The sequence below is a fragment of the Myotis lucifugus genome, unplaced genomic scaffold, assembly GCF_000147115.1.
Source record: "Myotis lucifugus unplaced genomic scaffold, Myoluc2.0 scaffold_17, whole genome shotgun sequence".
In the NCBI taxonomy this organism is placed as follows: domain Eukaryota; kingdom Metazoa; phylum Chordata; class Mammalia; order Chiroptera; family Vespertilionidae; genus Myotis; species Myotis lucifugus.
The window spans coordinates 2,963,918-2,979,064 of NW_005871065.1; the positions used below are offsets into that span (position 1 = coordinate 2,963,918).

Here is a 15,147-nt window from a genome sequence, read left to right on the forward strand (position 1 = left end):
ATCTACTAATATTATACACTTCCTTCAGCTGAGAAAACTGGGGCATGGAGAAGTTAGAAATGTTTCAAAGTCATAATGTTAATTAATGCTTTAGTCTAGGTTTAAACCTTAGTAGATTGATTCAAGAAATTTTACTTTTAACTCTTGAGCCCTATATATTGTCTAGAAATCTCACCAGGACAAAACAGCATCATTTATTAAAACTGAAAACACTTTCTAGACATTTTCTCTTAAAAAGCAAAGCATAGATATTACTTTCACCATTTTCACTTAGTTAATCCCAGATTTTATGATTTTAATTATTTGTGTCTATTTGGGATTGTGCTTTAGAACAATTGTGTTTTTGAACATCTGCTATATGGAAATGACTTCCCAATTTAAAATGCAAAGATAACGGGAAACCTTCTGCATGATACATGTATTTAATGTTCATTGATTAAAAACATTTAAAATAAAAATAAAGAAAATGTATAATCACTTATTTATCTGATATTTAGAAATTTATAATTACCCATAGATAGTGATGCCAAGACATTCAAATGAAGTTAGCATTCACTTAATCAGCTGCTTCCACTACATAATGCTATTTAGGTAACTGAACAGAGTGGTCACTTTTAAAAAATATATTTTTATTTATTTCAGAGAGAAAGGGAGAGGGAGAGAGAGAGATAGAAACATCAGTGATGAGAGAGAATCATTGATCAGCTGCCTACGACACACTCCCTACTGGGGATTGAACCTGCAACCCAGGCATGTACCCTGACTTGAGAAGACCATGATCTCCTGGTTCATAGGTCAATGCTCAACCATTGAGCCACACTGGCTGGGTGGTTGATCAGTTTATTTCTTGCAAAATGGTAAGAACATGAGTATTGTTTAAAAGTTGAAATACATGAACAGGGTGCTGCCTGTTGAAAAGAGCATTACTATGAGGCATACCCTTTTGTTCTGATGTTTAAGTGTTTTATTACTATTATCAATATTTCAACATGAGTCCTTTATCCCCAGACATTTGTGGCAAAAGAAAGGACAAAATTGATAGCATTTTAAAATCAAATAAATTGTCATTTCTTATAACATTGAAGTGTCTTTATTATATGTATTTATAAATTGTTATATGAGACTGTACTTTATTCATTCACTCTTTTTTATGTCTTTTTATTTTTTATTTTTTTAATTGTTTTATTGCTTAAAGTATTACACATTCACTCTTTTACCTTCTAGCATGGTGCTGTAATGGAGAAGTAGCTCAAATAGAATTGTGGAATGAATGAAAGTATGGATTTGAAGAAGATGAAAAAAAATAAACAAAATGACGCATTATAGGAAGCTCACATTTTATTATTACACCTGAATATTCTAGAACTTAGTAGAAAATTTGGCAAGATTTCTAGTTCACAAAATCCCACATTTTTAAGTATAAGAACTTGTATATATAATTTTCCTTTCTCAGCAAACGTACTCTTTTTGAAGAAGAATAACAAAGGAGGAATATAGACTATTTAATTTCACTCACTAAAGTTAGAAGAAAAATCAGAATTAGCCATCCAAACAACCAAATGCTCCCCAGGAGGACTACCTGCAGCTTTCTGAACCTCTTATTAATTTGTTTCTTGATCAACTTTACAGGTGCTGTTATGGAAAGACATGCATTGGCAGTATGTGTAGTTCGTGTCCTGCACAATTTTGCTCATTTCTGGCAGTTCCAGTAACAGAATTTATTGTTTTTACAAATACCACAAGCTTTACTTTTTTTTTTTTCACTTGAAAGTGTCATATAAAAATGCCTCCTTTTAAAATTATTTGGTCCCGTGTTAAATAAATGATCTCAAAGAAATGAAGCCCCAAATGCTTATTTGATAACAGATATATAATAATGATAAAATTGAAATATAATCTTTTTCTTTAAACAGCCATAGAGAATATATTTTTGAAAGTAGCGATTAAGTATTAGATAAAAATTATACTAAAATAAAATGTAAAATAGCGGCTTGTTATTTTGTGACTTTAAAAATTTGGCATAATTTGTTTTGATTAAAGCGGGATTATTTATATCAAAAAATAAAAATAAGTACAAGAGTTTTTCTTCTCACATAAAATTCAATAGAGAAGTACAAAATCTGTTATAAATTTATTAAGTAAATTAACTCTTTTGTTTCATATTAACGTTTTTTGGCCTATTAAATTTATTGACAATTTTAAAGCAAATATTCTTTAAAGAATTTTTTTAATTCAGGTCACCCCCATAACCCCCAAATACTGTTATGTCTGTTTCCTTTCTTGATCACCTTCATAACCCATGTACAAAAACAATGAACAAAATATATATGCCTACTAAGGCAATATACCAAGTATACAGAGTTACATACATATTAATGTCTTAATAAATCTAATATATTTTAGTATAAATAACTTGAATTTTCTAGGATATATAAAAGTATAAAGCAGGTAGCAGATAAAATAACAGTGTAGCCAAAATGAGGAAAAGGTGAATAGTCATGTCTTATAATTCCACCAATAATTCCAAAATAATTATATTGGCCAGACAAAATGTTAGAAATAAAGGTAGTAAAACTATTATTTAACACTGCAAACATTTAACTTTTATTTCCCATTGACATGATGAAATTTGATATGTCAGAATAATTATATCCAACTTGTTCTGTTTATATTTCCTATTCTAGGAAAATGTCTTACTTTCCAAAATGTATCAAATAATCAATGAAAATACTATTGCACTATTCGTTTTCCTTAAACACTGACATATCAATCTTGAAAATACGATTGAAACCCAAATATGTAACAAAAACCGTAATTATATAGCTAAAGACTTTAAAATAAACTGATTAGTGTTGTTCTAACAGATAATCCAATTTGATAAAGAATTTCCAACAACAGATATCTGCCATTTTTGGTTTAATATTTTCAAATCTAACATAATATAGAAAACACATTTTAAAATTATGACACTTAAAAATGTTTTTATAACATACAGGTTCCAAATTTATTTCTAGATAATTGATGGAACTGCTCAATTTGTGTCACTGTCTGTTATATATAGAAAGCAATAAACATGTAGGTACTTTTTGTTGGAACTATAATCAATGAATATTTAAAGAAATAGTGTCAAACTCATTTTATCAGATGATTTGGAAATAAATAAAAAACAATCCTAAAAAAATAGTCTTGTTAAAATAACACATTATTTATCATAACTAATCTTATTTACTACCAACATGTTATTGTAGAAGTCAGATGCTGTGTCATAAATGACTTCTTTCAAAATTTATAATATCTATCTGTATAAACAGCAAGGCAGGGATTTCTACAAACTGCTATTGATTTATACTACAAAAATGCATACCTCTCCTAAAATATTTTATGTTTATGTATAGTAATGTAAATAAATGCACTCATTTAGTGACTCATAATAAGATTCATGGATGAACATCATAATTAATTCCCAAAAGACTATTGAGTTAAAAGGTTTGGATATTTAAATTCAAATTAAGTATATATTTTTTCCTTAAATAAAAATTTGTTATTAATGCCTTTCCTTAGAAAAGTAATTTTGTTGAAATTTAGATATGATCAAACAAAAATTCCTACAAGAAACCTCTGATTTGAGAAATTTCACTCTTTTTCTTCTTTTAAATCTCATATCCTGGAATTACAAAACTAGAGTATTATCAACATACTAAATCAAAAGAGTTTATTTACCTTTTGAAATAAGCTGAGCTTGGGAGTGTATCATATTAATCCATTAACTCAATATACATTTAAATACAGTAAGTTACTGACTAATCATCATGCATGTTATATAGATATTAATGCAGTTAATTTGGTAAATATACAAACTTATAAAACACACACAAACAACACAGACATCACAAACTTCACTCTTGCACTAGAGAAAGTAACAAAAAAAGGGGTACACTCACAGATAGAAAACTTGTTGCTGTTGTCTTTCCCTGGAAACAATTTAAATCCTCTAGATTTAAAATCTATGGCCTTTTTCACTATTTAAGAAAACAAACAAAAACATGTATCAGGATATACAATTTTAAAATGAAATTCAAGTTAACAAATTTTGTTAGCATGGATTTATGCAAGTTAAAAAAAAAAAACTGCTTTCTTAAGCTTAGTATAGGGTACCCAGAAGAAAAATTTAGAAAAGAAAAATTAGCAATATAATCACTAAATAGTAAAATACCAAGCAGTAAAGAAGGATTTTTAAGTGTTCTATGGGGAGAATCCTGCATATACATGGAGGTATTTTTTATACTATTCAAGGTTTTTATGAGAGCAAAACATTAATACTTTATCATAAACCACTTGAATTCTTCAAATTTTATGTATCAAACTGGAAAAATTAAAATACTGAGACATAAAAGTGTGAAGAATTTAATGAACTTGGTCTTTAAAATAAACTAATGCATTTTTAGGTAATTTAGCCTAACTAAAATGTCAGGACACATTTATTAAATGGCATAACTTGAAAAATTAAAATATATTTTAACATTTCTACCAATAACCATTTCCTTTCATAGTCATTGGTTTTGACAATATGATTGATATTAGTCCATACTGTTTAAAATTTGTGAAACTGAATTACCGCTACTTGGAGTTCATCTAAAATGTCTACTACTCTTTTTCTAAAAACATTTTTTAAAGTATTTTGGATGAAAAAAAAGAATCGTTTCCTTTTAAGTAAAAATTATTTGATTAAAGTTGCTATATCATTTTTAAAATTGATAAACCATAGTTCGGAAGACTATTTAAAATTTTAATGACACCAAGTAAAATAAAATCTATTTAATTAAAACCCCACTAATTAAAAGTTATGCAATTTTATCTAACAAGATATTTAAATATCAATCATTTTCTTTAAAAAAAATACAGCATGAGCAAGTATGCGAGGGATATCGTTAACTTCCTCAGTTATAACTTAGAATTTTTTACATATTGCTCTTTATGAGGCTTATAGGTAGTAATGGGAAAAAGTAGGCAATTAGGTTTTATTCATGCCATGAATTTGAGAAACACAAAACTGTTTTTTGTTAGTTTAAAATGACCATTTCACTAATTGCACTTTTTCATTTTACCCAATTATGGATATTTTATTGGTTTTTAACAGTTTATGATTTTTTTCTTGTTAATATTTTCAAAAGTAGAAAGGTAGAAACAGGATCTGATGGGCTCCTGGAATATACAAATAACTATCTATCCACACTACTTTTTTTAAAAGAGGAAAATGATCCCTGGAGCAGAATTTTAAAGAGACCTGATTCTTGCCCTGGCTGGTTTGGCTTCATAGTTAGAGTGTTGGCCCAGGGAACCAGAGGGTCACAGGTTTGATTCCTGGTAAAGGACAAGTGGTGGCAGGTTTTATCCCTCTGTGTGGGGGGAAACCAATTGATTGTTCTCATGGATGTCTCTCTCTCCCTCTCTCCCTCTCTCCCTCCCTTCTACTCTCTAGAAATCAATGGGGGAGGGGGACTATCCTCAAGTGAGGATTAAAAAAAGAGAGACAGGCCTGATTCTTAGCAAATATTAGTTGTGTGGTTTTAGACAAAAATCTGCCTTTTTACCTTGATCTCTTTTTATTTTTTCTTCCTTCCTTCCTTCCTTCCTTCCTTCCTTCCTTCCTTCCTTCCTTCCTTCCTTCCTTCCTTCCTTCCTTCCTTCCTTCCTTTCTTTCTTTCTTTCTTTCTTTCTTTCTTTCTTTCTTTCTTTCTTTCTTTCTTTTGTTTTTGTTAATCTTCACCCACTAATATTTTTCCAATTGATTTTTTAGAGAGACTAGGAGGGAGGGAAGAAGGGTGGGAAAAAGGGATGGAGGAGGGAGAGAGGGAGGGAGGGAGGGACACCAATTGGTAGCCTCCTGCAAGCACCCCAACAGGCCAATCTCCAACCAGGCTGGATAAAACCAACCATATACCTGCCCCTGACAGACCCTTTGGTGCACAGGGACTCATACTCTAACCACTGAGCACGCAGGCCAGAGCTTGGTTTCTTCTCTTAAAAATAAGAAGCTATGATCAGAGGACTGCTCAGTCTCTTTACAGTTTTGAGATAATTTATGACCCTTTATTTATACTGTAAAAATGACTACAACTCTCTCAAGTTGTGCTTTTAGTTGTAACTCTCTTCCTCACACCCACCCTTATGGTAAGCTAAAGTTTAGTTCTACTGGAGTTTTCGACTGCTCTAAATTTTGTTTCTGCCATTTGTGAATGTTCTAGCTGTCTTAAAATTCCTTTTAACAAAATTTGCATTTTGTATTTTGAAGCATAATTGTCGTTTCTGCCAATTCAAAAATGTATTATAAGTAGGAATTCTACCTCTACTTTTTTCTTCATTTTAAGATTTAAGTATTGCAAATGAGTCTAAAGATTTCATGGTAGTTTCAACATAAATCTGTGATTCTAAAAACAAAACAAATAAAAATTTTAAAAAGATTGTAAGCCCACAGAAATAAAGTCCATATAGTCAAAGAACTCAGCTGGATAATGCTGTTACTAGGAATAAGAGATATTGAACACCACAAAAGCTGTGTCTGTGTGTGTGTGTGTGTGTAGAAAGGGTACGTTTCTGTGATGTACTTACGTCTAAACTTGAATATTTGGTTGGGTGAGGTTAGGGACACCTAGCTAAGAAGGTGTCACCTCGGTCCAAAAAGTTTGAAATAGGACTTAACCTTATATGTTTTCTTTATAAAGCATTTGTCAATTTAAATTGAAAAGAAAAATCAATACTTTTGAAAGTAAAAATTATAAATATTGTAATACAAATGCAGAAGATAGAAGGCCAAGAGAATATCTATTGTAAGAGACAATAAGGAGTAAATTGAAAATAACAAAGTTTAAATTCACAAAAATTTTAAATGTTAAATGATATATCCATACTTAGGATGCTTTTATAATTTCAATAGAACACATATATAAAAGGATGAATATTTCAATTACCAATTGCAAGACCCTGCTCTAAGTCATGTATCAATGAAATGTTAAATCTGAAGTGTATGCTATAAAAATGTAAATTCTATTGTGTATTACACAGCATATACCTTAAATATTGACATGTGATCAAGCAATTAGGGCTTCTATAAATCCTATTAAACATAAAATTAAAATTATATTTTTAATAGTTATATTTCAATAATAAGCATTTAAAATTTATTTTATCATAAAGATAAATTAAAGTATGCTGTGGTCTTTTATGTTTCAATTTCTTCCAGTGTACTATTTACATTTTTAAAAATTAAATATATTGAGGAGACATAGGTTAATAAGATCAGATAAGTTTTAAGTGCACATTTTTATGAATGTGATCTGTGTCTTCCATTGTGGGCCCATCACCCAAAGTCAAATCATCTTCCATCACCACATATTTGGAAAAACTTTTGAAACAAGGGAATAGTATTGTACATGTGAGGTACTTGCATGAGTGTATGATTGAATAAATAAATTCAATAGTGTAAATTCTGGCTCATTTAACAAAGGCATTTTTTGGGAAAGAATTTTCTTTACTAACCATGAATTAGGAAGGGAGGAACTGATAAAGAATGTTCAAGGTGAAGCATTTTTATATTCACAGCTATTTTTAAAACCATAGAAACTATGTATGTTCTAATAATTATTTAATAAAATTCATTAAATGCAAGACAGACATGCACAAGCCTCCACTTCCTTTGTTTTCTTGTTTTCAAATGCTAAGCATTTTTGTTTATTGTATTCACTGCTTGTTAGGTTTGACATGATTTTTTTAGCATAATAGAAGTATTTTATAATGTGGGGAAAGGTCTGGCAGACCTTTATTTATTATGGCATTATTTAGTAAATGTTATTAGAACATCCCCAACCCCTTTCATTTCCTACTTAGATGATATTCTAACACAAATAAAGAGAAATAGAATGCAATGCAATATTCATTTTATTACCTTAACCTTTCAAATTTGTAGTATTTATTTTTACAATAACTTATCTTGCAAGTGGCAATAGCTACATTACAAATGTGTGATTAAATCAGATCATAACTTTTCTGAAAAATAATTTTTTTAGAAAGTGGTTTGTATCTTGTCTTTTTTTTGTTGTTAACTTTTCAAATGGACAATAATACCTTTCTCTCCCACTGCACTTGATATCATGAAAGCTGGATGAATAACCCCTACTTGTTATCTTGAATTATTATTTTATCTCTATATTTATACTCAATAAACTATAGTGATATAATGATTTTTAGTTTTCATTTTAGTTATTAAAACTAATGTGTATTTGAATTTGAAAATATGGCACATGTCACTACTGACAGATTTGTTTAAATTGGTAACAAGAAATGTAATATATTACTGACTCACTAACTAGTAATTCCAACATAGGTCAGTATAATGTTAAAACCCATTGCGTTATTTGTGGCATTTCCACCACTAGATTAAGAGTTGGAAGACCTGTGTTCTAGTCTCATAATACACAGGGTACACTGTTTAATTTTTCTGTTTTATTTAAGAGATTTTCATTTACCACTAAGTATTCAGGTGTAGAATTTGAACCAAAGGAAGAAGGAAAGATAAATATAATCAGAATTCTCAATTCTATCTCAAAGTTTAAAATGTGTTTAGCGATTACAAAAGTATGTGACTGTTAGGAGGATAGTTTTCATCATTTTTTTAAAAAAATAAATGGTGGCCCTAACCAGTTTTGCTCAGTGGATAGAGCGCCGGCCTGCGGACTGAAGGGTCCCAGGGTCGATTCCGGTCAAGGGCATGTACCTTGGTTGCGGGCACATCCCCAGCGGGAGGTGTGCAGGAGGCAGCTGATTGATGTTTCTCTCTCATCAATGTTTCTATCTCTCTATCCCTCTCCCTTCCTCTCTGTAAAAAATCAATAAAATATATTAAAAAATAAAATAAAATAAAATAAATGGTGGGTCCCTGTTATGGGCTTAAAAACATTACAATTTAACACTTTTTCTTATATCCTATACTGCCAAAACAAAACAATTCTTTTGCTTTGTTTTTTTTTCTTATTTACGCGGCTTATATTTATTAATATCAATTGCATTAGAAATTTTAAAAGCACATTTTAAGGTGTTATTTCTAAATAAATTAATAAATAATAAACTCATTTCATGTTAAATTTTTATTTAAAAATCATTATTCAAAATGAAACAAACTCTATGACATCCAAACTTCTATCTGCTTCCACATACAATATGCTGCATTATATTAGACTAAGCTTTCTTCATATGCTTCAACCAAAACAGTTCTTTAGAACATATTTATCATGGAGGCTACTATTTGGTCACTGCTTCCCTATTATCCTTAGATGAAGAAAGATCAAGAAACTATACGGACACAGAGTAAAAGCTAGCTAGTATTCCTGTGGTGAGTGCTTTACCATCCTTCACATAAAGTTTACCACTCTATACAAATTTCTGATAAACTGATATTTGCTTTATAATTCTTTCAACAAATACCAGCCATCATTTGATGAGAAAAGTAGCGGTACAACTAATGCTCAAAAGCACTAAAAAATTAAATTGTACAAACTTACATGTTAGAGATATGCAAGATCCAAAATTTTCTCACATTTAAATTTTGCTAAATTTAGCAAGAAATGATGTGCATTCAATTTTATAATTATTTAAAATGTAATATAGTCTCCTTTTTCAAAAAATCACTAGAGAAAAGTAATATGGCTCATATACTCCAATATTTTCTTAAGTCCTAACTTCTATTTATGCTAAAATTCTGATTTGTGGCTAGCATTTATTCTTGCTATATAATGTATAAATATAAAATGTAAATATAAAATTTATGAGATGCATGATTTTTAGTTGAAAAAAATCACAATTATATATTCTAGCATTATACTTAAATTCTACAATAAATTCTAGGAATCAGTGAATAGCAAGAGTTCAGTAAATGTTATTTTTATTATTGCTATTATCAGCTACAGTTTTAAGATATAGTTAGTTTCTGAGGCCTTTCCAATTGGTTGTGTAATATACACAACTTTTTCCAATTATTTTGTGTTGTCATTTTCATTGTGTAGAAACTTTCCCTGGATTTCTAACTTGATTATATATTCTTATTGATTTCATAGAGGAAGCAAGTGGGAGAGAGATAGAAACATCAATGATGAGAGAGAAGCATTTGAGTGGCTTCCTCCTGCATACCCGCTACTGAGGATAGAGCCCACAACCCTGGCAAGTGTCCTGACCAGAAATGGACCTGTGACTTCCTGGTTCATAGGTCGATGCTCAACCACTGAGCTACCATGGCCTGGCATAAATTTTATTTTGTATATAAAATTAGAAATCTCCCAAATCCATTGGTCAAAATAGTAATTTTGTATGAATATAAAGAAACGTCTTTAAATTATATCAGGTTTTGTGAACATATGCATATTCAGCATATTTTTAGGTATTCGTGTAACAGGCCTATTTTCACTTTTATAAAAGAATATTATGAAGTTACCTGGTCTCAAAGTTTGTGTCTAGTCAGCCCAGAACCTAAATCTTTGGAACCTTATTTTTTGACCACTTTAGATTAAAAAAATAAGTATTTTTTTTTTTTTTTGCTTGGAAAACTAAACAAAGTGATGAGTTTTAAAAGACATCACATTTTATAAAATCAAATTGTTAATTTTTACAAATGAAGATTGAATTGGTTTTGTTACTTTTTATTTAAGAGAAAGTGGATGGAATAAATAACTCTTTGAAAAATCACAAAACTAATATTTAAATGAACATTCTAAAATTTTTATATAGGCTTTTTTCCTCTCAGAAATGAAACAAATTCAGGAATCCATCATACTTATGTAGATACCAGCAGATGTACCTGCAATACTTGGCGTAACAGGTCTTGCAGTTATGGTGTGTTGTAAAATGTCAGGATGAAAAATGTGGGGGCTTTATATTCTCTTTGTGAATTCTTACAATAAGCAAATAAAATGTCTACATAGCAAGAGTTACCATTGATAGATTCACAGACACTTTTAACACTTTTGAAGACTGTCTGAGACTTTTAATCTAATTGTTTTAATTCTCACTTTCTCACAGTTTCAAATAAACATTTTTATTATCTTTAGTCCTCCAGTTAAATATGAAGGTCCCCCTCCATTCACTTCTGTAGGCCCTTTTTTATTTTGATATGTCATATTCTTTTGAACAGAAATGGTTTTGTTTGCTTTATCATTTCTATGTGTGTTTTTTACGAGTCACTTTTACCAAAGATAATTTCACTATAAAACGTAACATGAAAAATGACTAACATTTTTTGGGGGGATACTTAGTATGTCCCTTGTTTTCACATGGATGCCTTAAGAGAATTATGAAGATTAGGCAAAAGTCCTCATACTATCTCTACAACCAAAACATACCTAAATGCCTAATTTTAAAAATTCTTACTACAAATAAATGAAGTAATTGTATGTCACATACTTCTTTTACACTCAAATTCAGAGACTACATATGTACACTAGAATGCTTTCTAGCACAACACTAATTGGGAAACAAGTAACTGCTTAAATAATAGTGACCACAGATAATGAATATCATCAGAGTCAGGGCAGTGGAATACATTCTTCCATTAGAAATTTTATTGGTACACCAAGAAATTTTAAATAAAAATCCAGAAAAATTACTTCAATGCATAATAATATTCCCTCACCCCTTCTGACTTTGGATTATTATACTTTTTTCAAGTTCTTCACTAGAAGTTTGGTATCATTACCTAGATTCTATTTAAAACAAGTGTAGATGACTCTCATAGCTGTATTTGATGCAGGGATATACTGCTAAATTCATGGCTACTGAAGACAGCAAGGCATGTGTCTTAACCCATCTATGTTCTATATTGCCCATATTCCTTTCTAGACCTATTCTCCTCCTTGTTCTTTGTACAGCAGGTTGGTATGAATAGACTACATCCTGCTACGCAAACAGTGACACTGCACTAGCAGCACTGGCATCACCTGGGGGCTTATTAGAAACAGGGACAATCAAATCCCCCACCCCCTAGGCCTACAGAATTAGACTTTATGGCTTAACAAGATCCCCAGGTGATTCGTATTAACACTTAAGTTTGTGAAGCAGACTCTATGAACAGACTCCCTTATCCCTTGGGGAATTCTAGCAGGAGGATGGAGAGTGGGAAGAATGTAAGATTATTTCACTGTGTCCCTCATCATTACATTGACAGGTATTGACTAGGACCCTTCACGGAAGGTAATGAGTCCTCTCAAGCCAGAAAATATATATATATATATATATCTTTGTCCAACATCACTCTACTTTCATCCCAATGGGTTGGGAATGATAACAGCCTGGCTGCTACTACTCTAGGTTATAGCATGATCCCTTGTGATTCCTTTACATCCATTCATTTAGAAATAATCCTCTTGTAAGTAAACCCTCCTTGAAGTAGCTCTTGTTCCACTGTTTCCAAAGGGACTCTGATGGATATACTAGTACCACGGTTACATGGAAATCATTAGAGACTTGAATTTTTAGGAACTATATTAAACAACATCTCTTAATTTACCTATAACCATTCTTATAATCTTCAAAAGATTATTTTCAAGTAAGATTATAGGTGGCTAGTACTCATCATCCTAACATGGTGGTTTGTTTCCTAGGAAATGTTTTGAAGATCTATATCACACATATTTGCTCTTTTCTAGAAACCATCCCCCCAAGAAGCATAGATAATTCACAAGAAAAAAAGTAGGTAAAAGGAAAGTCAAGTGAGTTGGATATACTGAAGTTTAGAGTAACTGAATTAAGGGTAAAAATGGCAAGAAAAAATATGGGGCTAATAGAAACTCAAGATGAACTGAATGCAACACATTAATATAACTTGTACATGAGTTGAATATAAATAGTAGTAGCTAGAACTGTATATATTAGTTGTTTCTATAATTTTCTAAAAATTACATTAAACTACTTTATTTCTAAGAAAATCAGATACCAAAGATATTTAAAATTATGTGCTATTTTCTTTGTTTAAATATATTTTACCTTATGAGATTTTTATATAAGGAGAACATACTTTTATCGTAAAATTGCCACAAGGGGGCAGTATCATTTATTGAATGTCTTTCTTAGTATAGGTACTCTATGCCAATTGTCTACTCAGAATGGGATAATTTCTCTCCTTTCTACAGATATAAAAATAGAGAAGGGCTAAGTAGAATTCAAGTCTTACATATGTATTTTAGCAAAACATGTTCATTCATTGACTCTGAAATTTCAATCCTAGCATTTGTACCACCACCTGACTGTATACCAACACTGTACATATTCAATCAAACTCCCAAGTGCATATCCTAGAAAACCACAAATAGATGGGATTAGTGTACCCTGTCCTCATTTCTTCTTTTCAAGGCAAATTAATGTCAAAAGTTAAGTAGTCAACAATATCTGACCTTCAGCATGTTTACTTAATATAGAACAGAACCAACTTTACTAATTAAATATAATATTGAATAAAAATATTGATTATGTCATTGATTATGTACAGATAATGCCAAGTTTTATGCATGGCTTGTAGCCTTTTAATACTTATATTAAAAAGTGTGAACAAATTAAATAAAAAGGCATAGCACAAGCCAACTATTACATGAAATTCAAATCATCATATAGTCTTTTAAGTAAATCGTCATTGCCTGCATTCCTTTCTAATGGGAAAGTTCAGGAGAGTTGATGAACTATGTGTCCTTTATGTAAGCCAAATAAAAGAAAAATGTTTGAACCTCTATGAGCTCTGGATAAAAACAATCTAGGAATTTCTGTCATGTTAATCTCATTTGGTATTGCAAAGAAATGTCATTTGAAGACTATTTTAAACAAAGAAAAATCAAGCATCAACACTAAAAACTATAGCCCATAACTTAGAATACGGTGTAATTATGAAGAGAAAAATATTCTATGCAATGCGCCCCAAATCTAACACCATGCTCTTCTGCCACATATGAAGCCTCTGCTATTCCTAAAATTTTAAAGCTTAATTGTGATTTCACACTGTGCACAGCAGGGCAGCCATATGTTCTAGAACACTACATGCAAGGGAAGCAGCTTGTTGCAAAAGTGGGTGAAAATGCCCTGAAATAATTCTGAACAAGATAAAAATGTCTCTGACATAGGACCATTTCTTCATACTCCAAAAGGCAGAGGAGTCAGCTCTGGCACCAGCTCTGAGCACAAATAGAATGTCTAGCCCCTTCAAAATATTTTTAAAAGGGAAAAGATTTAAAAGTCACAAGCATCACATTCACAGTGACCATATGATTCAAAGGTAAATGATTAAGTCTGATAACCATTTGCAGAAGTCAGTTATACACAAAACCAGTTTCATTTCCTATCTTTAAAGGTACACCTTCCCTTTTAATTTACTGCAGTACATGTTATTATCTTCCTTTTTTTTCTTACCCTTTCTCTAAAAAACTGAGAAGCAGTATGCTAAAACCATGAACAAGCTTCTAAAATTTCTGATTAATTATTACTATCAGACATTGGGGTTGAAAATCTGAAAAAAAAATCATTTATGAAACGAGGTCATTGTTATAAGTTGATGGTTCCAGTTAATTTTAAAAGATATATGCTTCCTAAGATCTACTCAAAGGAAAAACAAAAGCATTGTCCATCAGAAGTTTTTAATCCTATATTATAAGAGGGTAATATGCAAATTGACCCTCACAGTGGAATGACCGGTTGCTATGATGCACACTGACCACCAGAGGGCAGATGCTCAAAGCAAGAGCTGCCCCCTGGTGGTCAGTGAGCTCCCACAGGGGGAGCTCCGCTCAGACACAAGCCGGGCTGACAGCTGCAAGCGCAGGGGCAGTGGTGGGAGCCTCTCCCGCCTCCTCAGCAGCACTAAGGACGTCCGACTGATGGCTTAGGCCCGCTCCCCCTAAGCTGGCAGGTGGACATCTCCCAAGGGCTCCCGGGCTGCCAGAGGGATGTCTGACTGCCAGCTTAGGCCCAATCCCCTGGGGAGCAGGCCTAAGCCAGCAGGTAGACATCCCCCAAGGGGTCCTGGACTGCAAGAGGGCACAGGCCAGGCTAAGGGACTCCTGTGAGTGCACAAATTTTTGTGCATTGGGCCTCTAGTATCTATATAAGAATAAATTAAAAGCATGG

At 31.6% G+C, this 15,147-nt stretch overlaps 1 protein-coding gene across 1 annotated transcript in view; it reads right to left on the bottom strand.

The window, feature by feature from the left end:
* The window catches only part of CSMD3 (CUB and Sushi multiple domains 3), an 831,991-nt gene that overhangs the window by 501,508 nt on the left and 315,336 nt on the right, over positions 1–15,147 (bottom strand). The window contains 1 exon segment of the mRNA XM_006085310.3: positions 3,942–4,019. Within this exon segment, the coding sequence (XP_006085372.1) occupies positions 3,942–4,019 (78 nt within the window).